General features: G+C 37.1%; 1 protein-coding gene across 5 annotated transcripts; it reads left to right on the forward strand.

Moving 5' to 3' along the window:
* The first annotated feature begins 13 nt into the window (after positions 1–13).
* Positions 14–24,928, forward strand: TSPAN19 (tetraspanin 19). Of its 5 annotated transcripts, XM_059404674.1 has the most exons (10): positions 61–111; positions 6,038–6,164; positions 7,865–7,957; positions 8,037–8,109; positions 10,711–10,835; positions 14,868–14,942; positions 19,555–19,665; positions 21,857–22,000; positions 23,313–23,396; positions 24,658–24,928. In XM_059404674.1, the coding sequence occupies exons 3-10, from the start codon at positions 7,892–7,894 to the stop codon at positions 24,724–24,726; spliced, it is 747 nt and encodes a 248-aa protein (XP_059260657.1). In that variant the 5' UTR covers positions 61–111; positions 6,038–6,164; positions 7,865–7,891; the 3' UTR covers positions 24,727–24,928. The 5 variants fall into 5 exon arrangements, with proteins under 5 accessions (XP_059260660.1, XP_059260658.1, XP_059260656.1 ...); XM_059404673.1 differs by lacking the exon at positions 6,038–6,164 and having other exon boundaries at positions 16–111; XM_059404676.1 differs by lacking the exon at positions 7,865–7,957.
* Positions 24,929–25,558: the final 630 nt, after the last annotated feature.

Raw genomic sequence — 25,558 nt, forward strand, 5'->3', positions numbered from 1 at the left:
GAAGATGGACGGGTCTTTTCTTACCGGTGCCCCAGTAGGACAAACTATCTCCATTCGAAACTGGCCCGAACGCGATACCTCAGGAGCTGAATGAGGAACGTTTTTTACCAGGTAGATTTTAATATTTAAATACTTTAGGAAAGTATTTAATAAAAAAAAAAACAAAAAAACATTTTGCTCCAGTTACCCAAGTAAAGGTAGCCTGACCTTTAAACTGTTTTTGATCTATCTGTATTTATTACTTGCAACTAGTGAATGTCCAGTTGCCCACGTATAAACTGTTCATTCCACTAAATCTTAATCTTGAATAGTGATTTGTGGGGCCTGAAATATGGAAGAGAAGCCAATAAATTGCTTTCCATGACAGCAATTTATTTTTAAAAAGACAAATAAATCAATTATCACTCAATGCCCATCAAAAAGCTTCCAAGGGTGTGGGGTGAAATATGGTTTACTCTAAAATATTGACAGTGACTCCCACTGTTTTAACATAAAATTTGAGGCTTAAGTACATATCATGCTGTTTAATTTTAACTTAAAAATTCATCAAAGTTGGGGCGCCTGAGTGACAGTCTCTGTCTTCAGCTGAGGTCATGATCCCAGGGTCCTGGGATCAAGCCCCACCTGGGGCTCCCTGCTTATCCGGGAGCCTGCTTCTCCCTCTCCCTCTGCCTGCTTGTGCTCTCTCTCCTTCAAATAATTAAATCTTTAAAAAAAAATTCATCTAAGTTCCTTTTACTGTCAGGCAAATACGTAGTGTACAAAATGTGAGATTTATTTTAGTTAATAATAGATATTTCTGTTCAATTTTTTTAAGTTTGCAAAGTATTAAATTCCAAGAGGAAGTGGCTAAGCTTAATTGTAAAAGATATCTGACACACAGTATACTAAAAGCAAACATTTCCTTTGAGCCTTTGAAAGAAAACGGACTATTTCCTGGTAACAATTAATATCACATCAACATAAGAACTGATAATATAGAGTGAGAAATAGGTAGATCTTTGATATTAAAAGAAACACATGTTAGTACCTCACTCAAAGACAATGATTTTCAAAAACCAACTAGTTCTGGTTTCAAATCTAATTAAAATTTAGAATATTTTCATTATCAAAGTCCATGCTCAAGTGTTATTTTTTTTTCTTTTTCTTTTTTTTCCTTCTTCTTCTTTTTGTTTTGTTTTGTTTTGTTTTGTTTTGTTGCAAATTTACGAACTATTCAAATTCTTCATTTAAAATACTCAGGCTAGGGGTACCTGGGTGGCTCAGTCTGTTAAGGGTCCCACTCTTGGTTTTGGCTCAGGTCATGATCTCAGGGTGGTGTGATGCATCCCCCCACCGCCAAGTCTGCTTGAGATTATGAAACAATTCAGGCTTTTCCTACAGAATATCAAATCCATTAGTAATCAATTAATTCCCATGACTAATTTTTTTTTAGAGATTTTTATTCATTTATTCGAGAGATACTGAGAGTAGGAGCAGGGAGGAGGGGCAGAGGGAGAGAGAGAAGCAAATTCCCCCCTGAGCAGGAAGCCCAATGTGGGACTTGATTCCTAGACCCTGGGATCCTGACTTGAGCCAAAAGCAGATGCTTAACAGACTGAGCCATCCAGGCGCTCTCCAGAAATAATTTTAAATTAGCTAAATCAGTAATCAGCTTTTTTGAAGATGAAGTCTAAATTGCTTTTTTTTTTCTTAAATCTTACCTTGTCAAATGAATTGATAACAAAAAAAAATATTGAAAGTTCTGAAGATAGTTTATGGTGCATGATACTACATCTCTTATATTTTTATTTTTTGCTGTGGAGGAAAACTGATAATTCTACCAATTAGTCATAACATAGCTATCACTAACTAATATTACTACATAAGGAACAAAATACTACAATTATCTCATATAGTTACAGATTATAAATCAATTTAACTTGAAACTATTGTTTAACTATGCAGCATTTAGCATTAGTTGAAAATTCCTAGATATTATAGCCTAAAATTGAGTATATCAGTTTGTCCATAACATTTTAACCTGAGTAGGTTTTTTTTTTTTACTTTTTAATAAGCAGTTTTCTTTTCATTAAATTTTTTAAAAGATTTTCTTTATTTATTCATGAGAGGCAAAAGGAGAGAGAGAGAGGGAGGCAGAAGAGCAGGGAGAAGCAGGCTCCCAGAAGAGCAGGGAGCCTAATGCAGAACTCCATCCCAGCACCCCAAGATCATGACATGAGCTGAAGGCAGACACTGAACCAACTGAACCACCCAGGCGCCCCTATTTTCATTAAATTTTGATATTGTTTTGAAAATTATCTGCAGGTCTGGTTAGTTTATAACCTGTTGACCTAACACAATATACTTCTCTTAGAGAGCACATAATATTTATTGAGGAAAGATAACTGTTCGTTCCTCTGACATCTGACAAGAATAAGATTTCTTTGAAAATGTTAGTTAGGTGGTGAGATGACTTTAATTTAAAAACATTGTTCAACAGTTGTCTTGTTTTTTATATGGCAGTGATAATTTAAAGATCCCAGAATATCACTGTGAAACTCAAATAGCTGCCTAACAGATGTTTGTTTTATTTTCTTGAGGATGACTGTTGGGTAATAATATTTTTAATATGTGACCTACAGGGTTGGATTCTTAAGACTTCTGCTTCTCTTTCTCCCTTTAAAGACTGTTGCAAACTCGCAAGGTCCTTCTCTAATCCTCTTTGTGATCTCTGCAGCTGCCAATGACCAACTTATGTCCATCACTTGGCTACAGTTCCCATTCCCATTTCCCAACCTCTTGTGCTCCTCCTTTATGTACAATTACTATACTATCACAGGATTAATAGGTAACATTTAGCCAGGTACTGGACTAAGTGTGTTCCAACATAATCTCGTTTTATTTTCACAGTATCCCTTTGAGGTATGTGTTCTTCTACTCTGCATTTACAGTTGATGACACTGGAGACTTGGGAAGAGTAGCAAGAGAGTGGTTTATATCTATGGATTTGAATCTCAGCCCTGCCACATGTTAACTGCTTGAGCTCAAGAGCATTATTTTACCTTCCTTAATCTCTTTTGTCATTGGTAATACTGGGGATAATATCACAAGAGTAGCTAATTTGCAAAACTTTGATAGTCAAGACAACCAATGTAAATGACATATTGTAGAATATGCCATAATTGTAATAGCCCAAGTAGTTAAGCTCTATAGACCTGAGTTCAAGTTTTATTCTGGTTTCTTTCTAACAACCCATCACTGGCAATTCGACTTCCTACTATATCTCTCATGTCCTGGCTATCCCCATAACTGTCTTGTAGCTTAGATGACATCATTTGTTATGAACTAATACGTTAGCTTTGTAAAGTAGCTGCCTCTCTTAGGTGTCTTTTCTAATTTGACTTCCACTCTGATGGCAAATATGTGGTTCTCTACTACCTGCGGAAGAATAAAAGCAAATTCTTAGCAAAGCATGTCTGATCTTTCAAAATCTTTACTGAGTCTGTTTATCTAGCCTTATTTTTCATCTCTTGCCATTCTGACCCACGCCCCCATGCCCTTCCCTATAAAGCTTGTGAGCACAGTATTCCATCTCACATGAAATCTTCATTTTTGTCTGACTAGGACCTTCTTAATCAACCATCAAGGAACATCTCAACTTTGTTTTCTCTCTGAAATTTCCCAGTTCCCTTTACTCCCTTTCCCTACACCCTCAACACATAATTAAGAGTGGACCACATGTTTTAATATTTGACTCCTTGACAGGTTATTTATTCATTTCTGTGCTCCCATCTCCAGGCAGTGAGAAGGAATTTACAAAACAATAACAAAAAGTAATTAGTCTATTATTTAACTAGTGAAAAATGACACCTGTGAATAGGTGAATTATTATAAATTGTTCTTTTCTATATCACTTATACTACTAAAAATATCTTTGTTATTGGACCATTAATTATCTAATCAGGGATGATCAAAAAAATAAATGCCACACCAGGACCTTATCTGATTAAGTTAAAAACAAATTCTTTATCTATAGCAAAAACAGTGACAAAAACAAACCAAAACAAAATATAGTTCTTCCACACTACAAATATTTACATAGGAACTGCACTAACTTATTGTGTATCTCTTTGTGTTAGCACCTCTGTATTTTCATTGACGTTGTTTCCAGTATGTGGTGCTTGTGACTGGAAAGATGAGCACATGACCGTCTCCTCTTCTCATTCTGTGCAAATATGAGTATGCACTTCCTTGACTTGTTGCTTAGACACCCTGTTTGTTGTGTTCTAACTCTTTAACCTGAACTGCTTCCTCTGGTCTGAATGTTTGTATTACCTCAAAATTCACATGTTGGAATCCTTATATCCAATGAGATGGCATTAGAAGATGGTACTTTTAGGGGGTGATTAGGTCATTGGGGGGATCCTTCTTGCATGGGATTAGTGCTCATAAATGAGACCGACGGAGCTCCTTAGCCCGTTTCATCACAGGAAGATACAAGAAAAAGTTTGAAACCTGGAAGAGGGTTCTCACCCATGAATGCTGGTGCCCTGATTTCAGACTTCTAGCCTCCAGAACTATGAGAAACAAATTTCTGTTGTTGTTGTTGTTTTCTCAAGATTTTATTTATTTATTTGACAGAGATAGAAAGAGCATAAGAACAAACAGGGGGAGTGGCAGGCAGAGAGAGAGGGAGAAGCAGGCTCCCCACTCAGCAGGAAGTCAGATGTGGGGCTCAATCCCAGGACCCTGGGATCATGACCAGATGCTTAACTGACTGAGCCACCCAGGCTCCCCATTTCTGTTGTTTATTAGCATCCTAGTCTGTGGTATTTTGGTATAGCAGCTCAAATGAATTAAAACACTGCTGTTTTGAAGTTGCCATGAACAACTTTCCTACCAAGTTGGCTGACTTTAAGAGTATTGTATTCTTACCCTTTTTGACCTCTATATCATGCAACACTATTTTAGAAAATTATTTCTCTACTGATTTTCATGAGATCATGCTTTGATTACATTCTCATTTTGTAAGAGTCTGCATTAAAAAATTCAAATTCCTAATTATGTCATTCTTTACTATCAAGCCTGCTCACTTTTATCTGCAGTCAGTCCCCTCTTCCCCTCTCTTCTATTCTTTTCCATGACATTAGCTCCTTGTGGATAATTCCCAAATCTGCACAACTTATGCTATCTATTTACTTGCACTCCATTTCTAGTGCTTAACCACAAAGGTATCTTCTACAAACTCAAACTCGTTTTTTTTAAAGATTTTATTTATTTATTTCACACAGAGAGAGAGATCACAAGTAGGCAGAGAGGCAGGCAGAGAGAGAAGAGGGGAAGCAGGCTCCCTGACGAGCAGAGAGCCCGATGTGGGACTTGATCCCAGGACCCTGGGATCAGGACCCGAGCCGAAGGCAGAAGCTTAACCCACTGAGCCACCCAGGAGCCCTCAAACTCATTTATTAAACATGAAATATATGAGTGACACCTGGGTCAGTTAAGCATCTGCCTTCAGCTCAGGTCCTGATCCCAGGGTCATGTGATCAAGTCCCACACTGGGCTCCTTGCTCAGTGCTTTTCCCTCTGCTTGCTGCTCCTCCTACTTGTTCTCTCTCTCTCTCTCTCTCTTTTTCTCACGAATAAATAAAATATTTTTAAAAATAAAAAATAAACATGAAATATATGTTTTTTTCAATTTTCTGAATTTTTCTATTATCACTTTCTTTCTTTAATTTTTCCATCCTACAGGAATCCTTCTGGTTATCTTTACTTCTTTCTTTTCCATAATAAGGCATATTGAAACTATATCCGAGCCCTCTTTTTCTCCTCTATCTCTTACAATGCACTTTCTCAACTGTTGGGCATTTGTTTGGCTCTTCTCACCCTACTTCACTTCTTTCCTTCATCTTGGGCACATAATTGATTCCATCCCCAGCTGAGACCTGCCATGTGACTTAGTATGTGTCGAGGGAATATGAGCAGAAGAGAAGTGGGCAACTTTCACCTCACTTGCTTAAAAGATGCTTCCCTTTCCTTTCTGCTGACTATACAGGATGACGCCCTGAGGAAATTTGGGAGCCAGACATGGAATAGGCGGAAGCAAGCCCCAAGACCCTAAGATGATCTCCTAGAAGAGAGCCACCTTGGACTGAAAGAGAAATAGGCTTCAATTTATTTTTGTAGGTGGCTCCTTTAATAAAGCATGTTAGCCCTGATTCTAACATGCTAATTATTACCAAATCAACAGTCAAGTCTATGCCTCTCAGTACTTCACCAGAGTTCCTGCCGTGTTCTTGTTCATCACTCTTCTTTCTCGTTCTCGTTCACGGGGGCCCAGGACTTTGGCCCTGAGAACTTGTTTTGGCAATAGGAGAGGGTCACAACTTTCTTATAGGCTGAAGTAAATAGATTTGAAGCCAAAATTATATACCTACCGTATCTTAGGGAGAAATCGAAATAAAAATCAGGCAGTCTTGTTCTATCCAAACAGGCCAGACACTAGAAGAATCTAAGAATAAGGCTGGAGACGGAAACTGGAGAAACCAAATGGCAGTAGGGAACTTCAAGGCAAAGGGTGGAAGACAAAGCCTGGAGAGACTCCTTCAGCTGGGAAGGAGAACTATGGTGTTTCAGGGGAGGAATTTGGCTTTGGGTCAGACTAGGGAGGGGAAGTGCATAGATTCTAACCTAGACATCTCTTATTTCTTCACTTTCCAGGGCGTACTTCAGTTCAACAAAAAGAGGTCTTCCCAACTAGAGACAAAGGGCTTCAAATTAATCTTATTAAATCTGCTTTCATCATGTCAATTATGCACTGCATGATTAAAACACTATAAACTATGGGACACCTGGATAGCTAAGTCAGTCAGGCATCTGCCTTCTGCTCAGGTCATGATCCCAGAGTCCTGGGATCAAGTCCTGAATCAGACTTCTTGCTCAGTGGGGAGCCTGCTTCTCTCTCTGCCTGCTGCTCTCCCTGCTTATGCTCTCTTCTCTCTCTGACAAATACATAAATAAAACCTTAAAATAATAAAACACTATAAACTACAATACTTTGTAAAAAATATGGTACTTGCCTGAACTGAAACAATGAAGGAAAAAAGAAAACCCAGAAACATGCCCAAGAAAATTTAAAACCTTCATATCTAAGAAAGCACCAAACACCAATGATCTAAGTGTTGATTTTCCCATAAAAGTTTTAGGAAACTAAATTATATACTGCTTAATTAACACAACCTTAAGTTGGTTTGTTCCCTTCCATTGTATGCCAAATCACTCCCTAATTAAATAATCTGATTCACATACTCATTTATTAATTCAACAAATATCTAGTGAGTAGCTACTGTGCCCTACACTTTGGGATTATAATTTTTATAAGGCCTACTCTGTCCACTAATAGACCTCAGAGTCTACATGGGAAGAAGAGACAAGTAAAGGGAGAATAGAGGAGGCAACAAATTGAGGTTAAGCAAAGGCTTCCAAGGTGAGACCTCAGTGAGGAATCAATATTAGTCTGGGAAAGAGGAGGGACAGGCAGAGGTGAAGGAAAGCTTTCCAGCAAGGAGAACAAGGTATGCTAAGACTAGAAACAGAATAAAATATTTTGCTTTCTGAAAATTAAAAGAAGTTTAGGAAAGTGGCTATTGGCATGTTATTCAAACGCCTTCTTGGTCTCAACTGCCTAGTGCAGATAGAGAAGACAAGCCCAGTCTCAAGATATCTTTAACATGTCATTATATTCGGAAGGATGGAGGGGAATGTTATACTGACAACTGGTATCAGAAGAAAAATGTGCAAATAAATGACATGAGCAGGCAGGATTATTTAAAGTTGTTAACGTGTTGACTATTTATAGTAAAAGTCGTGGTTATCTTTTCAGGAACACCAATATCCGGGGAGAAAAAGAATGTTAAGAAAAAACAAAACGTTAATTTTTAAATACTTTCTTAATCTCATTAACGGAGCTTTCTTGGTAAGAGTATAATTATTTCATAAAGAAAATGTAATGCATTTTTATTGGCAAATATAAGCACTGACTCTCTTTTCTGTAGGTTCTTGGACTTTTACTCATGGGATTTGGTACATGGCTCTTACTAGATAGAAATAATATTTTCACAGCTTTGGGTATGTATCTATTTTTCTTTTGCTCTCAGTGAAGCCAAACATTCCCTTTTAAATAATTGCACACATGATTTATTCAGCAGGTGGCACTATTTCTCCAAAATCCATTAAGCATTATCCAAGAATGGAAGATTATGGATTGTTCTAATACACTCTGAAAGAAAAGAATGTGGAGACCAACCTAGTGCTCAAGTTAAATCATTTCTTTTAAAACTCAATTACTCACACCATCACATTACAAATAAAATATAATGTTATTCAAATATAAATGAAATAGTTGAATGTGTTTAACTGAGTTTAGAAACCCTTAATTTTACAATTTTGTGGTATGATGCGGTCACTGTGGACTGAAGTTTAACAGTGTTATTTTCGTACGCTTATCCTTGGTGGTTGGAAAAGTGCTCGGTAGTCCTATGTGGCTATTGGGTATTGGCTATCTTATTAGGCCGTGCAGATTTAGATTCTTTCCACTCGTCAGTAAGTTCTATTAGACAACACTGTTATCATAAAAAGCATGCGTACTGTAGAACAAACATTCCTTTGTGGACTTCAAGTAAGAAAAAAATACATTTGTAGGAAAACAAAAACTAAATAAAAAGACTTAATAGGTAATAGAGTGTTATAAAATATTGAATAATTTAGTCAAACTTCACCTACACCTAAGTGCCTGGTACCTTTATTCTCTTCCGTTCATATGCTTTACTTATGACAAAGTATTCATGATGTCCAAGTGCACACCTGGTTTGTCCAGAGTACATGGGTGTGTGGAGATCTTACGACAGCCTTTCTGTCTTCCTTTCCTTACCCAGAAGAATGGCAATGATAGTTTCCACTTCTTTAGTGTTCCCATACAGTATCTACTTTAATAATGTAGTAGTTAAGGTAGAGCAAAAGTCATTTTCTTTTCTTTCCCTTCATTATGGAATTGAAAGATAATTGTCATTAGCCTTAACCTTAATTCACCTTAACCTTAACCTTAAATCACCTTAATGTACTTGAATATTGGGGGGGGGGACCCTAAACAGTCAGAGACTTATCCTTTAATTTGTTTCTTTTTTTTTTAATTATGTATTTAAACATTTAGCGACATCTCAGCTAAGATTTTAAGCTATGGAAATGAAAATAACCAGTTTGTGGCAAGACACTGGTTGGTTCCTCCCCTCTCTTTTATCTGCAACTTCCAGTGAACTTACCTCTTCTTAAAAATGATTCTGCCTTCACCTCTCCATTTGTCGTAACACCAGGCCACCTGCGATCCCTATCTTCCTTCCCTTTGCCACGATAATAATGTCCAATAGCCTTGTGCTCTGATCTCCATTCTCAGCCATCTTCCAAATGCCACCGAAATAATTTAAGATGAAAATCTACCCATATAACATGAAAGCTTTTTTCTGGTTCCCCACTGCTATTTTTTATTCATAGGACAAATAGTTACAGAGCCTATTCTACATGTTAGGCACAATTCCATGAGCAAAGGACAAGATAGATTTTTGTCCTCATGGAGCTTAATTCCAGTGATGAAGACTGATAAGAGCCTAAAAGTATGCATAATTTGGCCCCAGCAAACCTTCCCAGTTTCACCTGCTTCCAACCCAAAGGGCCAGCAAAGCTGAATTTCCAATGCATACTGTGCGGTTCTGTGTCCCAGAAGGCCTCTGTCATTCCAACCAAGATCCTTCCAGCTCTCACTTGAAACCCAAGCACAGTGTTGCCTTCACCAGGAATCTTACTTAACTACACTCCCCAGTCTCCTCCCTCTACTGGCTTAGGGGCTCCTGTACCCAGGGGTGTGTTGGTACACGTTTAACAACTGGCTCTGGGATAGAAAGTCTTGATTTATGGTATTTACTGATTTCTATGGTTTAAAGATATAATGCCACGATGGCTGATTTCACAGTGCCAACATGAACGGAGTTGGCTGATGAATTTTGTGAAAATTGAACAGTTGGCGTTTATGAGCCAGAACAGGCTGGCTCCAACAACTGTTCTCCCATAAAACCTGGGGCATATTTAATTTATTTTTTCTTCTTCTTCTTCTTTTTTTTTTTTTAACAAATATTTGTTAGGCACTTAGTGTTCTACAGTCTGTGTCATAACATGAAACATTTAACAGTCTGTTGACTATATAAATATATATATATAGTCTCTAGCAGAGAGAGCCCAATATAGATGGAGAGAGAATAAAACACAGTTTTAATGGGGTCATATTACCAATGAACTCAGACTTTCATGTAAGAAAAACTTAACCCACATGTTTGTAGATGCCCCCCAAATTTTTATGAATAAATTCATAAACGTTTAGATGTTCATTAAACATAGAAGAGTTCACCCCAGGAAAAAATTTCTGCTTTCATAGAAGACAACGAAGATAAGGCAAAGGGAAAGAGATCTTTTGAGATTGAAGAAATTTTCTATTATATCATTAATGGAAGAAAAATTGTTGCCAAGACTAAGTAAGAGGGTGCTAGAAAGAAGTTTTAAAAAAAGAGATGGAGAATCCTACAGGTTTGGCAGAAACTGCTTGGGGAAATCTTGGGTTACTACATATATTATTAAATAGAATACAACATTACTTGATAATAATTTATTTTGCGGTTTCCACAGATGAAAATAACCACTTGATAGTATATATTTTTCAAATTTTGATGGGAACTGGATCTGCTATTGTTCTTCTTTGTCTCTTGGGTTATTTGGGAATTCACAACGAAATCAGATGGCTCCTACTTCTGGTATGTATTTCATCTTAATAACCTGAACTAATTTGTATCTTCGATTTTGAGTGTCTGTGTCTCACAAATGAGAAATAATGATTTACTTCACCGTAACACTGCAGCATAGGGAATAAGGTAAATGAAGCACTCCCTTTCGAGAAGCTTCTAGGTAGAATGTTCTCGGAGAACTCTTCATGGATCAGATCTGGACTTCTGCACTTAAGACTTAGATATTACTTTTTAACAGAGTCAATAGGAATCCGTCTCCTAGGATAAACTACAATTAACCAAAATTAAGAATCTGAAGACTAAAATCCAAATAAACTATTAAGGCCAACAAGCAATGGGACCCAGCAAGGAAAATAAAACATGTTCTGTACTCAGCATGTTTTCTCCCTGTGGGAATGCCATGTGGGAAGCTAACTTCTAACTGAGATCACAATTTATTATTTAACAAAGAGAAATAAAACTGCTGAGAGGCCAGACTCTGGCATCTGGCTAGCACACTATGTCTCCCTAACCATATAATGTGAAGAGATAAACTATAATTAGGAATATAGACATGAACATTAGCCATTTACCATACGTGTGGCAGGTATGGATCACAATTCACACACTCAGATGAAACATAGCTTCTTAAAATTTTATTTTAATCAAATAAGTTTTGATTCACAGGCACTCTCTTGTCCAACAAAATGAAATTCAACTGCAGACATTGTGTCTCTTACCAAGAAGAATGAGGGAAGACTTCGCTTTTATGCAGCACTGAAAGTCTGGGTAGTCGGTCACTGTGGCATTGGTTATCAGTCTTTACTGGTTACCATGAAAACTCTCACTTTCCCAACTCGCAGGATGCCTTCCAGTCTACTCATTCTGCTGTTGGAATGGCCTAGGGTGGCAAAGGTAGAGCAGCTCTTCATGCAGTTTACAGTATATCATCCAGAATACCATATAGTTTACCGTACAATACAGCAGTGAAACCTTCTGCAAAAGACTGGTAGAGAGCCATGACTCAGCTCCTTCTCCACAGTATACTTCCCCTGAAACATTCACCCTCCCAAGTGACACAGCAATTAAAGGACTAACGCCTGACACAGGGATTAGTTATTTCCCAATAATTGATAGCTCTTCTAATTTGAATATTCCCCCAGCAGAGGCTTTTTGGGCAAAGCTGGAAACCACACTTCCTTTTCCCTCTGTGGTCTGACCACTCACCTGGGGAACTCCAGTAAGCCCAGTGAGAGACTCTGTTGTTCTGGCAATGAATAAGCCTCCACGATCAGTCTCAGACTCTTTTTAGTCTAAAAAGAGACTTCACTCTCCTCAAATCCCACCTTTCTCTTCTTCCAGGATACTGAGCACAATTTTCTCATTGGGCTTCTAATTTTGGATCTGGAGACCAGGACAGAAATGACCTACAGGAAAGTTTTGATTTGCTCCTTGCCATAAATTTCCATTTAGGCAAAGAAAGCACAGAGCTTGGTACTAGTGTGAGACGGGGTCAATAAGGAAAGGGGAAACTAGAGGGAGAAAAACAGACATCTTCTAAGTTTCTCCCTTATGGGATTCAAGTATTAATGGGCTGTGACTGAGAAGTCTGACAGACCTCATCATAAGGAATGTACATAAGACTAGGTCCAGGAGCCAAGACACCACACTCTTCTCTCCATGCCCCAAGTAAGGGCACTGCTACATTTGGCCATTAGGCCATTTTTGCTCTTCTCCCCTGAATTTACCAATACTTTTCTGATGGATACATTTTTCCTTTAACCATTTTAATTCACACAGTCAGGTTATGGTCAAATTTTATAGGCCTAAGTACTATACTTTGGCTTAATGGTGACTTTGCACACGCCTACTCCAATTGAATAGATACTAGTTTTACATTCTAAACTTTGTGTTTGGCTCTGTTTGGGGTTTTGTTTTGTTTTGTTTTTAGGATTTTCTTTTCTTGAGAGAGAGAGAGCATGACTTGGGGGAGGGAGCCAGAAGAAGAGTGAGATCAGACTCCCCACCAAGCAGGGAGCCCGAAAACATGACCTGAGCGAAAGGCAGACGCTTAACTGACGGAGCCACCCAGGTGCCGCTTTGGGACAGTTCTACTTCCCTTTTTTAAAAGTTCTTGGGCAGTATCTCACTGTACTCTCTAAGTACTAATAACACATAAATACACTGAATTTTTCTTATTACGATAAACATCTAACTGCTGTTAAAAGGGAATCTTCAAAGGTAAAAATCATGCCTTAAAAATAAGCCACATGAACATGTGTCAGAGACTAGATTTAAATCATCAGTAAGGGGATTGGGAGGGAGACAAACCATAAGTGACTCTTAATTTCACAAAACAAACTGAGGGTTGCTGGAGGAAGGGGGTTTGGGAGAAGGGGGTGGGATTATGGACATTGGGGAGGGTATGTGCTTTGGTGAGTGCTGTGAAGTGTGTAAACCTGGCGATTCACAGACCTGTACCCCTGGGGATAAAAATATATGTTTATAAAAAATAAGAAATTAAAAAAAAAATCATCAGTAAGGGAACCAGTAAGAAGTAAAAACTGGTTGAAGGAGAATTAGAGATTTATATTCGCTATAGAGTATATTCATTTGTCTTTCCATGAATAGGAATCATTTTGCATTGCTATAGACAGGGAACTTTTTTTTTTTAAATTTTTTATTTTTTATAAACATATATTTTTATCCCCAGGGGTACAGGTCTGTGAATCACCAGGTTTACACACTTCACAGCACTCACCAAAGCACATACCCTCCCCAATGTCCATAATCCCACCCCCTTCTCCCAAACCCCCTCCCCCCAGCAACCCTCAGTTTGTTTTGTGAGATTAAGAGTCACTTATGGTTTGTCTCCCTCCCAATCCCATCTTGTTTCATTTATTCTTCTCCTACCCACTTAAGCCCCCATGTTGCATCACCACTTCCTCATATCAGGGAGATTATATGATAGTTAGACAGGGAACTTTTGTATTACTATCAGAATTCTGTAAGTTAATTGTATACAGAATTGAACAGTAGGTTCATCAAAGGTAATATTGCATACCCCCACAGGATCAGAAACCTGGGAATGTTCATTAGACTACAACCAGCTTGCCAGTAAAAAGAAACCCAGTAATATTCTTTTATTGTTTTACACAATTTTTCCTGCCTCTAACAATTTTCTTTTAGTGAAGATTAACAAATAACATATATAGAAGTATTAAAAATCTGAACTTCTAAACAGATCTAAAGATCATATTTTTGTCTCTGAAATGTTTGTCTCTGAAAATAAGAAGTATAATTTATATCAACCAACAAATTTTAGTTAACTGTTTTAAAGTAGTAATGTTTAAAATACGTGAAATTAAGAATACTAACAGTAAGTAATTCTTATATTTTAGTTAGTTAAATATTGATACTGCTAATTTTAAAAAATCATTATAAATTCTAGACAATATGTGCTACTATGTGCTCCTATCATGAAGAAGATTGTAGTGACCATAAGTTTAAAAAATATAGTTACATAAGTGTGGAAATAATTTCACTTGACTTGGGTAGAAGTATTTTCAGTTTTCAAAGGAACAGTTTAAATGTATATACAGACTTAATTTTACTCTAGTAGATGCTTTTGTTATTTTCTGGGGGGTTGTTGTTATTGTTACTTTGCACCTGATGGGTTTGTGTAGTAAATCTCAATTCAGTGAGATTTTTAGTGTTAGCAGACTGGATATTAAGGGAAGGTCCAGATAAGTGAGTTCCTTCTTGCTATGACAGTTTTGGATTTGAATGAAAAAAATCATCAACAACTTTGTTAGACCAAGTGGTCTATAGAATGCTCAGTGAACACTATCACTTCTCTCTTAATTCTTATCCAAATGCTCAGTGAATTTTATTCTTTGCCTTTTTCTTTGAATAACTTCATGTATTTGAAAGCAGGGGACCGTCAATACCTGTGTGTATTTTAAGACTGTGTATTTCCTAGACATGTGTTTTGCCATCCCTGAAGCATCTAAGACACATATTAGCAGCACACTTGCCATCTCTGCTTTTCTTTTGTTTCAGTACACAGCACTGTTAATGTGGGCCGTTGGTGTTCAGGTTGTGCTTTCAACATTCATCTTCATAAAGAAAAAGGAGGTATGGAAAGATCATCTTTTGATTTGAAATCTAAAGAAAATTAGATATCTTAAATTATTGAGAGCTATGAGCCTATATTAAGAGTGAAAGGTAAGTGGCTTTGCGGAGGGGTGGAGGGCAGATTCATTGGAAGTACTATACAATTCTCTGAGGAAAGGGCCAGGGGTCAGATCTGAAAGGGGGCTAGGAAAATTTATCTTCAACTCAGCAGAAGATTGAGAAAAATATAAATAACAAAGAATATGGGGAAAGAAGGGGTGGTACTGAGTGCAGGAAATCCAAAATTGGCTCCCACTCAATTGTGGCTGCCATGACTGACCCAATTCTATTTTTCTATATAGACTGACCATACTCTATTTTTTATAAAGAAATACCTTTAGATTTATACAAATTTGAAATTTAGTGACTTTACTTAAGTTAGATAAACTGGAAGCACCTAGGTGGCTCAGTTCATTAAATATCCAACTCTTGGTTTCAGCTCAGGTCGTGATCATGGGTTGTGAGATCAAGCCCTGTATCAGGCTTCCTGCTGAGCAGAGACTCTGCTTGAAGATCCTCTCCCTCTGCCCCTCCCTACCCATCCACTCAATTAAATTTTTTAAAAAATCTTTAAAATAATAAATAAGTAAATAAATAAATATGAACTGAATAATTCATGTATTTTGCACAGGTGTGGGTCGAGTGATATGATTAATCACAATAAGATTTACATGTATCAAATTAACATAAAAACATATAATAAATTATCTGGAAAAAAAAAACTTTTGGAAACAACACTTACCTATTAAGGTCGGGTCAATGATGACTTGTAATTTTTAAAGACATTTCATGGTTTCAGGGCAATCATGGTCTATATTTGTGTTCTGGGAGATTGTCCTGCAGGGAAAGAACACAGACTTAAAGTCATACAGATCTGCAGATGGCGAGTGCTCAACAAGCTACTTCACAGCCCTGAGCCTATGTCTTTTTTTTTTTAATTTTTAATTTTTTATAAACATATAATATATTTTTATGAGCCTATGTCTTCATCTGTATATATGCTTCATTCCCACTTCGCATATAGAGTGACCATCAACTGACAACTTAAAAAGTTTCTGTTACAGAGTAGCTACTTAAGGACTCTCTTCCTTTCCTTAATTAATTTCCAAAGAAGCCCCTGACTCATTCCTGTGCTTCTTAGCCTTCAAATTCTCTCTGATGTAGAATCCTAAACAATGACCAAACCCTCAAAAAATCTTCCGTACATAACACCATTGCCCTCCAGCTTCATTTGCTCTCCTGTGCTTGCTGTCTATCCTGGATATCTAACCACCCAGGACTTCTTGCGAATGACCTAACACTTAGTACTAAAATTTCTTCTCATGTGTATGAGAGTGTGTGTGTGAGTGTGAGTGTGTGTGTGTGTGTGTGTGTGTGTATGCAGCATGTGAGTTCTGTAAAGCTGTCCTAGCTGATCAGCCTCTCACTTTGGGATCTGGTGATACAACTTAAATATAACACTTCGGAATCCTTTGCACATAAATTTAATTCATCAACATTGTCCATAGTCACTTAGCTATTATTCACATATGCATCTCTACTTAAGAATCAGAAAGGCCAGGGTGCCTGGGTGGCTCAGTGGGTTAAAGCCTCTGCCTTCGGCCCAGGTCATGGTCTCAGGGTCCAGGGATCGGGCCCCGCCTCGGGCTCTCTGCTTGGTGGGGACCTGCTTCCTCCCCTACCCTCTCGCTCTGTCTGCCTCTCTGCCTACTTGTGATCTCTGTCTGTCAAATGAATAAATAAAATCTTTAAAGGAAAAAAAAGACTAAAAAAAAAAAATCAGAAAGGCCATTTGAGAATAATTACCATATGCCAGAAATTGGGATAACCACTTTATAGGCAATATAGTTTTGATCCTCACAACAACCCCTAGAGATGCACTGTTAGTCCTACTTTCTAGAACAGGAGACTGAGGCTTTGAGAGGAGAAATACTTCCTAAAATACATGATGGCCAGATGATAGTGCCTGGATTCAAACACTTATTAACTGAGTCTAGAGCTAACAGCTTTATTTACATCGATTTTTCTTCTATATTCATATTAGATTAAGCTCTTAGGAGCCTCTAAATCTTTTATGCCACTTACAGCACCCAACAGTGTTGAAGGTCCAGTAGGGCTTCAATGAGTGTTTGTCAAAATAAGTATGGGTGAGGGAGTTTTATTTATATAGTAGTCACAGAGACCATATGTGATACTCTTATGTACTAAGATGTGATTTATATACACTCTGGATCTCCCAAATAATGCTTTAGAGGGTAAATAAGGCTTAAGTCTGCTCCTTCCTCACAACAATATAAAATGGAAAAATATTTTCTATTCTAAATAAAACTTGGGTGCCTGGGTGGCTCAGTTGGTTAAGTGACTGCCTTCGGTTCAGGTCATGATCCTGGAGTCTCAGGATCTAGTCTCACATCAGGCTTCCTGCTTAGCAGGGAGTCTGCTTCTCCCTCTGAGCCTCCCCCTTCTCATGCTCTCTCTTTCACTCTTTCTCTCTCAAATAAATAAATAAAACCTTTAAAAAATAAACTTAGAAAATAAGTTCAATAAATAACTTAGAGATCTTGTACACATGGTTTAATTGTTGTGGTGCTCCCACCAGTAATTTTATTTTCATTACTCAAAAACAGCATAATACAATGTGAAATCATTAGACTAGAATTCAAATGAACCATATTTAAAAGTCTCAGCTCCTCATCATTATTCATGTAAACAAAGCAAATATCTAAGTTCTCTATCTATCTCCTTGTTGCACAAAACAGAAATACTATCTCTGCTTTCTACCTTTTATCTTAGCTACGAAAGTCATATAACCTTTTATTTTTTTTTTTAATATTTTATTTATTTATTTATTTGACAGAGAGAAATCACAAGTAGATGGAGAGGCAGGCAGAGAGAGAGAGAGAGAGGGAAGCGGGCTCCCTGCTGAGCAGAGAGCCCGATGCGGGACTCGATCCCAGGACCCTGAGATCATGACCTGAGCGGAAGGCAGCGGCTTAACCCACTGAGCCACCCAGGCGCCCAAACCTTTTAAATATTTAAGTAAGTTACTATTAAAATTTACTTCCACAATATATAGATTTTGATATAGTAGTTCCCCCCAAACCTTCAAATCTGATTTTTTTGTCATAGTATTTTGAAAGGATAATTTTTTCAATTAAAAAACATAATTCTTCTACTACCCCCTTAAGCCCCCATGTTGCATTACCACTTCCTCATATCAGGGAGATCATGTGATAGTTGTCTTTCTCCGCTTGACTTATTTCGCTAAGCATGATACGCTCTCATAAGTGACTCTTAATCTCACAAAACAAATTGAGGGTTGCTGGGGGGAGGGGGGTTAGGAGAAGGGGGTTGAGGTTATGGACATTGGGGAGGGTATGTGCTTTGGTGAGCACTGTGAAGTGTGTAAACCTGGCGATTCACAGACCTGTACCCCTGGGGATAAAAATATATGTTTATTAAAAATTAAAAATTAAAAAAAAACATAATTCTTGAATAAATATACAGTAGGCACAAGTCAATGATTTTATTTAACATCTGGATTAATGTGGGAACCAGTAAGAAGTAAAAACCAGTTTGAGGGAGAGTCCAAAGAGAAGACAGTTATAAAGATCATATCTGAATATATACAAAACATGGTTGAGGGGCGATACCAGTTACATGCCACCAGGAAAAATTCATTTGTATTTCTCTGACAAAGAATCAATTGTCTAACAATAGCTTACTACGACTTACAAAAGTTATAAAGTAACTTAAAAACTGAGAAAGGTACAGACCCCCCCATAGGAAGACCCTGAAGTTATGCTAAAGAAAGCCTATTCCTAGGGCACCTGGGTGGCTCAGTTGGTTGGGCGACTGCCTTTGGCTCAGGTCATGATCCCAGAGTATTGGGATCGAGTCCTACATCAGGCTGCCAGCTCCATGGGAAGTCTGCTTCTCCCTCTGACCTCCCCTCTCATGCTCTCTCACTCTGTCTCTCTCTCAAATAAATAAAATTAAATTTTTTAAAAAAAGCCTATTCCACTGGAAAAATACTTAGCAATTCTTTTGGGTCATTTTAAGGTCTTTCACAATTTTTTTCTGAGGGCACAAGAAGAAAGGCAGAATCCTTCAACACTCAGAAGAATGGCACATAACTTACTCCCTAATCATAAAATAAATCTCATATATTCCTCTCATAGATCACAATGCAAAAAACCAAATGCCTCCACACTCACATGACATTGTTAAAAAAGAGAATAAAGAAGAAAAAGAAAACGCTTAGGAATAAGCAGAAAACAGCAAACTGACTAGAATACTCTCTTATTAGGAACCATAAAGAAAGTTTCTTTCAGATTTTAACCTTTCTTCTTTCCAGGTTTTTATTTAAATTCCAGTTAGTTTATAATTTCAGGCATAGAATTAGTGATTATATATACAATGGAATATTACTCAGCCATAAAAAGAATGAAATCCTGCCATTTGCAACAATATGGATAGAGCTAGAGAGTGTTATGCTAAGCAAAATAAGTCAGTCAGAAAAAGAAAAATATCATATAACTTCATATTTTGACTTTTGTTCAATTTTCAACAGGTTCACCAAGTATTGCATGATAAAATTGACTTAATCATTATTGAGTATGGATCTAAAGATATGCCTGAAGATATACCCAAATGGATTATTCTGAATTCTCTACAGAAAACAGTAAGAAAAAATGAACGTAAAACTAAAAAAAATGAATGTCAAACATGATCACCATAGTGTCAATGGAGGAAGGTAAGGGCAGGACATAGGGACAGAGAAGCGAGAGGTTTTTGTATTTCTTTTCCCCAGAACTGGCTTAATAACACTGTTCCCACTTACAAATCTTGAGTTTTATCCTTCTTTTTGTAACTTATATCTCCTATTCTTGGTTAACTGATGTGCATTTTAACCTGGTTTCGCCTGTAGAAGAGTTGGTGGTCTTCTGCCAAGTGGGGTAGTCTGCCCTGCGGCACCTGTGAGACAGAAGTCCCAGGACAGTCGTTGCCAGCTGCAAGGAAGCATGTTGGTTAACATCTGAGCCAGAATGCCAGGTTTGCCACATAGCTTTTTGAACCTGGACAAGTAAACCTATTAATTTTGAGTTTCGTGTTAGTAAAATGGACAGAATAATCCTTGCCTCTGGTTGGCAGGAATCAATGAAGTCATATATAGAATTTATAGGGAACCTCGGATCTGGAACATAATAAGTAACTAATACTTGTTAGCTAACATTATTAGGATTATTTCACAGTTCAAATATATCTAGGCAGGGTACAGGAATGGATATTGTCTCCCAGATGGTTTACAGGAATATATCAGCAGCTGGAAGACCATAAATGCTTGATAAAGAAAATAGGAAGCATTGACAAAGTCCCAGACCTTTTTGTAAGTGTTTTGCATGTATCAACTCATCTAATCCTTCCAACCCAATGAAGTAAGAACTATTATCCTCATTTTATAGACAGTAATATACCCAGGGTCACACAGCTAATTAAGTGGAAGAGCCAAGATTTAATTCCAAAAAAATGTAGTCTTAGATGTTGTACTCTTGACTACTATACTAGGTGCCCCCACACTGTATATATTAGCAGCGTGGCATTTTAGGAGAATTGAAATATAATTATAAATGCTTTTACTCATCTTGGTCCCCCCCCCCGATATATATGTGTGACATGTACGTGTATTGCCTTTTTGGATTGCATTAGGACTGATGGCAGAGAATCAAACCCTCCTGTGAACATAAACTGATAAACAGGAAAACAGTTCTCTGTATGACATCACTATTATTTTTTTTTTAAGATTTTATTTATTTATTTGACAGAGACCACAAGCAGGCAGAGAGGCAGCAGAGAGAGAGGAGGAAGCAGGCTCCCCGCCAAGTAGAGAGTCCGACGCGGGGCTCGATCTCAAGACCCTGAGACCACGATCCAAGCCTAAGGCAGAGGCTCAACCCTCTGAGCCACCCAGGCGCCCCTGACATCACTATTATTAATGAGAATTAAACTTATGATTCCTGTCATGAGTGTAGTTGAGATTCGATCAAGCTCATTTTCAATACCCAAACTCTAAAGCATTATTTTAGTCATTCATTTCCAAGATCGTTGGTGCCTATTGTGACAGAGGCAGGACTGATGTCATAACTTTCAATAACAAGGTTAGAAAACAATGAAATATTCACTCCAACTTTGTCTCTTATTCTTAGTGACAAATACATAAGCTGATTCTTTCACATCCTTCCAATTCAACTTTATAGGATTGGAAATGAGATATTTTTTAATCGACTGAGCCACCCAGACGTCCCAGAAATGAGATATTTCTTAAATATCTTATCATTTCTATGGCGGCTTGCTTTATCATCCTTTTTGGTTCTCTGTGGTCACTTTCATACAATACAAAATTGAAAGTTAATATCTTACATTAATCCTAAGAGAATAAAAAGAACCCTGAATCTATGTATATTACATATATATGGCAGCATTTTGGGGATAAATATAAAGAGAACTGCTACAGTGGGAAGGGAGCTATGGCTACAACAATTTCCTCTTCTATATTCTGGTCCAGGCATAATTTGTAGCTTCAGTAAGGCAGGTTCACATTCCATCCTGGGTTCCTTTATGCTAAGTTCAGACCTAACAATTTTATGCAAACATAGCCCACTTATATTTAAAGGTCTTTAGTTCTGGTTAGCATCAACAACAGTAGCAACAAAGTATGGATTAAACCAACAAAACTATGCTTATATTTGTAATTCACTACGTTCCAATGGAGAAGAATACATCTTCTTCACAAAAACTACTTTATTGTGCCTGGGAATCATAATTAACTGCATTCTGAATACTTTATAGTAAAATTCATAGATTTTTTTTTCTAGTTGCAGTGTTGTGGCCAGTACAATTACACAGATTGGATAAAGAATAAAAATAAAGAAACTCCAGAACAGGTGCCATGTTCTTGCACAAATTCTACATTAAGAAAGTGGTTTTGTGATGAGCCACTGAATTCAACTTACCTAGAGGTAAGGATAAGGCTCTCCAAGTGTTTACAGTGCCTTCTTTAGTGTTTTTTTTTTTTCAAGTCAATTTAGAATTCTGAGCAAAGTTTTATATAAAATCAATTTTATTCACAGTCATTAGGATCTCCAGTTACTTTATGAAGCTAAACTCATAATTAGATGAATAATTATTTCAGGTATATAATAAATAAATTACTAATTAATAAATTAATTAAACTTTCTGGAATTATGCCCTGTAAGTGCTCCTGGAACTTAGGATACCATCACCCTTTCTCTCCAATCCATGTTCTCAAATCCCTGCAAAGAGAGGAGGCACTTTTGGTAAATCTCTGGTGTATAGGGTTGGTAACGGAGTTGCAGTACCAGAAGCAAAGAGGTATGAGGGTTGGCAAAAACTGAAGGGAGGGGAGCCCAGCAATGACACAAGCAGTGTTCAGGTAAATGTAGCAGAAGCAAGAGTAGGGGTTCATCTGCTACTTACAGTTAGAGGTTACTGATAAATAAGATTTTCATCCTTCTAATATTTTATATAGTTTGTATGCTGATGTTATTCTAACTGTAAGATTTATTTTTCAATTACATAATTCATTCATAGATAAATAAAGCCTTATGTTGTTTTAAAAAGCTTTTCCTGGGACGCCTGGGTGGCTCAGTCATTAAGCGGCTGTCTTCAGCTCAGGTCATGATCCCAGGGTCCTGGGATCGAGCCCCACATCCGCCTGCTTGGTGGGAAGCCTGCTTCTCCCTCTCCCACTTCCCCCTGTTTGTGTTCCCTCTCTCACCGTCTCTCTCTGTCAAATAAATAAATAAACTCTTTTTAAAAATAATAAAATACATTTTAAAAATAAATAAATAAATGAAAAGCTTTTCCTGTTTTAGAAATAATCATTTTAGGTTGAAGTATATACCTTGCTGAATTACAGTAATCTTCAGAAAATTAAATCACTCTCTAGATTTAATAAATTTCTGCTTTCAGGGCACCTGGCAGGCTCATTCAGTGGAGTGTGCAACCCTTGATCTCAAGGTTATATGTTCAAGTCCCACACTGGGTGTAGAGAGTACTTAGAGATAAAATCTTTTAAAAAATTTTCTGAGTTTAAGTACATGACATTTTAGCAACTTTAAAAGTAGTAACTGAGATGTCGTGCTATCATATGAAGTTCTCTGGGCTAAAAAGTCTGGTCTCCAGTTACATATTTACTTGCTTTTTAGACTTTGGTAAATTATTATCTCTATGTTTCTTCTTCTTTGTAATAGAATTATATATAAGACCATTTCCATCTCCAAGTCAATCCAAATAATTTTTTTTCCTTAGGGTTGTGAAAATAAGATCAACACATGGTATAGTGGTAATGCTTTAACATTAATCGGAATTAACTTTGGACTTTTGGCTTCAGAGGTAAGCTTTTGTTCATATGTTTAAAGGCAAAAAAATATTAAGTAGAAACCATTCTTTACAAACTACAGAACAACCAACTGGAGTCCTAATCAGACAAATTAATACACTAGGAGTCAGGATCTTGAGACTATCCACATCCAGGAGAGATACACATCCTAACTGGAAGTGATATCCCCTTATCAACCAAGAGGGATGATCAGTTAACAAATGGTCATCCAGGAAGGTAGTAATTTCATTGCTTTGTGAGATAAAAAAAAAAAAATACTTCATATCTCAGCAGCAAGAGCCCATGCCAGACAGTCTTCATGTTGGCAAACTGGAAATCTAGACCAATGTTTGTTTGATATTAATAAATCTACTATTCACTCATACACTCATTCATTCATTCATTCATTCAATTTGGAAGGGGGAGAACATCTACTATGTCAGGTACTGTGCTAGCTGTTAGAGATACAGCAGGAAGCAAAACAGACATATTCCGTGACCTGCAGGGTGCCAGCTGCAGGATCCAGATTCAGAAGTAGAACCTCCTTCTCCAGCCTCTGTGAAGACCAATAAAAGCAGGGAAAGTCTGTGAATTTGAAGAAACTGTGAGAGTGAATACATTATCACAGTGTAGACTGTAACATTGCAAAGAATATATAGCACATGTTTTGGTCAGAACAGGATACAGCATTTAATTTTATGTTGAGCCACAAAGGCCTTGACCTAAGGTTCCATAAATTCTTTTCAACTGGTAACGGTTATAGTCTCAGAATGGTGATTAAGACACTCTTTTAAGCAAGAATACCGTTTTTTTGAAATGTGTATTCTCTATTGTGTTCATGCTGCAGTATTTAAGACAAGACTGAATGGGAGATGGTGCCTGTGGTCCATTTTATCATCTACCCTTTGCACACCATCTTTAATGATCCTATCACAAAAAGAAGCAATTTGGTAGGACTGAGGACATAGAGAGATGACAAACAAGAACCAGATCAGCAATTTGAGATATCTAGCCCAATGAGAGCCCATGTAATTAAAACTGAACTGTCTATTACTTAGTCCCTCCATAAATGAACTTGGTGGCAGCAGGGTTGCTGTAGAAGACTCACTTTGCAGACTTCTTATTTGCAACCATATGTACCTTACTCCAAAATTTCCCCACCCTCTTTGATCCCCTTTCCCTATACAGCATGCATTTAGGTGATTCTAAGTGTTAGCTTTGCAAATCATGCTTATTGATTACATTTTGACCTCCTATCACTTCCTTTTCTTCCAGGTTTTGCAAATCTTATTAACTATTTCATTCTTCAGACACATCAAGAATAGAATATATTCAGGAGTGTGATCTTTGGATTTTAATTTGCCCAGAAGAAACCAGCTAATTCTCAAAATAATCACATCATGTTCTTTTACTCCGTGCCCTGCACCCACCAAAACAGTTTCGAATTAAGTTTAAGTTTAGGACTTAAGTTTAGGACTTATTCAAGTCATTAGTTACGTGTAACATAGAATTATTGAATATTATAATAAATGACTCTCTGAAATTATTATTAATTTTGTTTTTCAAAATATCAAATTCTGCAGTTCAGAACTTTACCTTGAGTTTTCTGAATTTAGAGGATATCATCATATATACTGAATTCAAAATGTGATGAAGTATCACCATATTTCAAGTTTCTTTTGTAGAAAAAAATACTTACATTACGTTCAGAAAACATTAATTAAGTAAGCAATTATGACACACACCTTACATTTCCAAATTTTAACAAAACAACACTGATCTGTGGGAGATTTAAAAGAAAGATGGAAAACCATGACACTGACCTCTGTGCTGAATTAATCATTTATTTCTGTCTGCTGTTTAATGCTTCAAAGTGGATAATAAAATTTTACAGACTTGGGTGTATGTCAATGGCAGTAATAAAATATTAAAATCACACTGAATTTTGAACTGTAATGAAAGTGTCTTAAATGATCACCGAATTCCCATACCCAACTTGCTCCTCATTTTCTCTCTTTTTTTTTTAAATTTTGTTCAGTGCATGCATACACAATTCTCTGAAGGATAGAAAAATAACCTACCTGTTCTATTTTCTTAAAAATGATTTTGTGAGAACAGAAAAAAAAATCCTTTGACAAATAAGAAGTGCTATGTAAATGTGAGGCAATCATATCAT

This window comes from Mustela nigripes, chromosome 6 (genome assembly GCF_022355385.1).
Source record: "Mustela nigripes isolate SB6536 chromosome 6, MUSNIG.SB6536, whole genome shotgun sequence".
Taxonomy (NCBI): Eukaryota; Metazoa; Chordata; class Mammalia; order Carnivora; family Mustelidae; genus Mustela; species Mustela nigripes.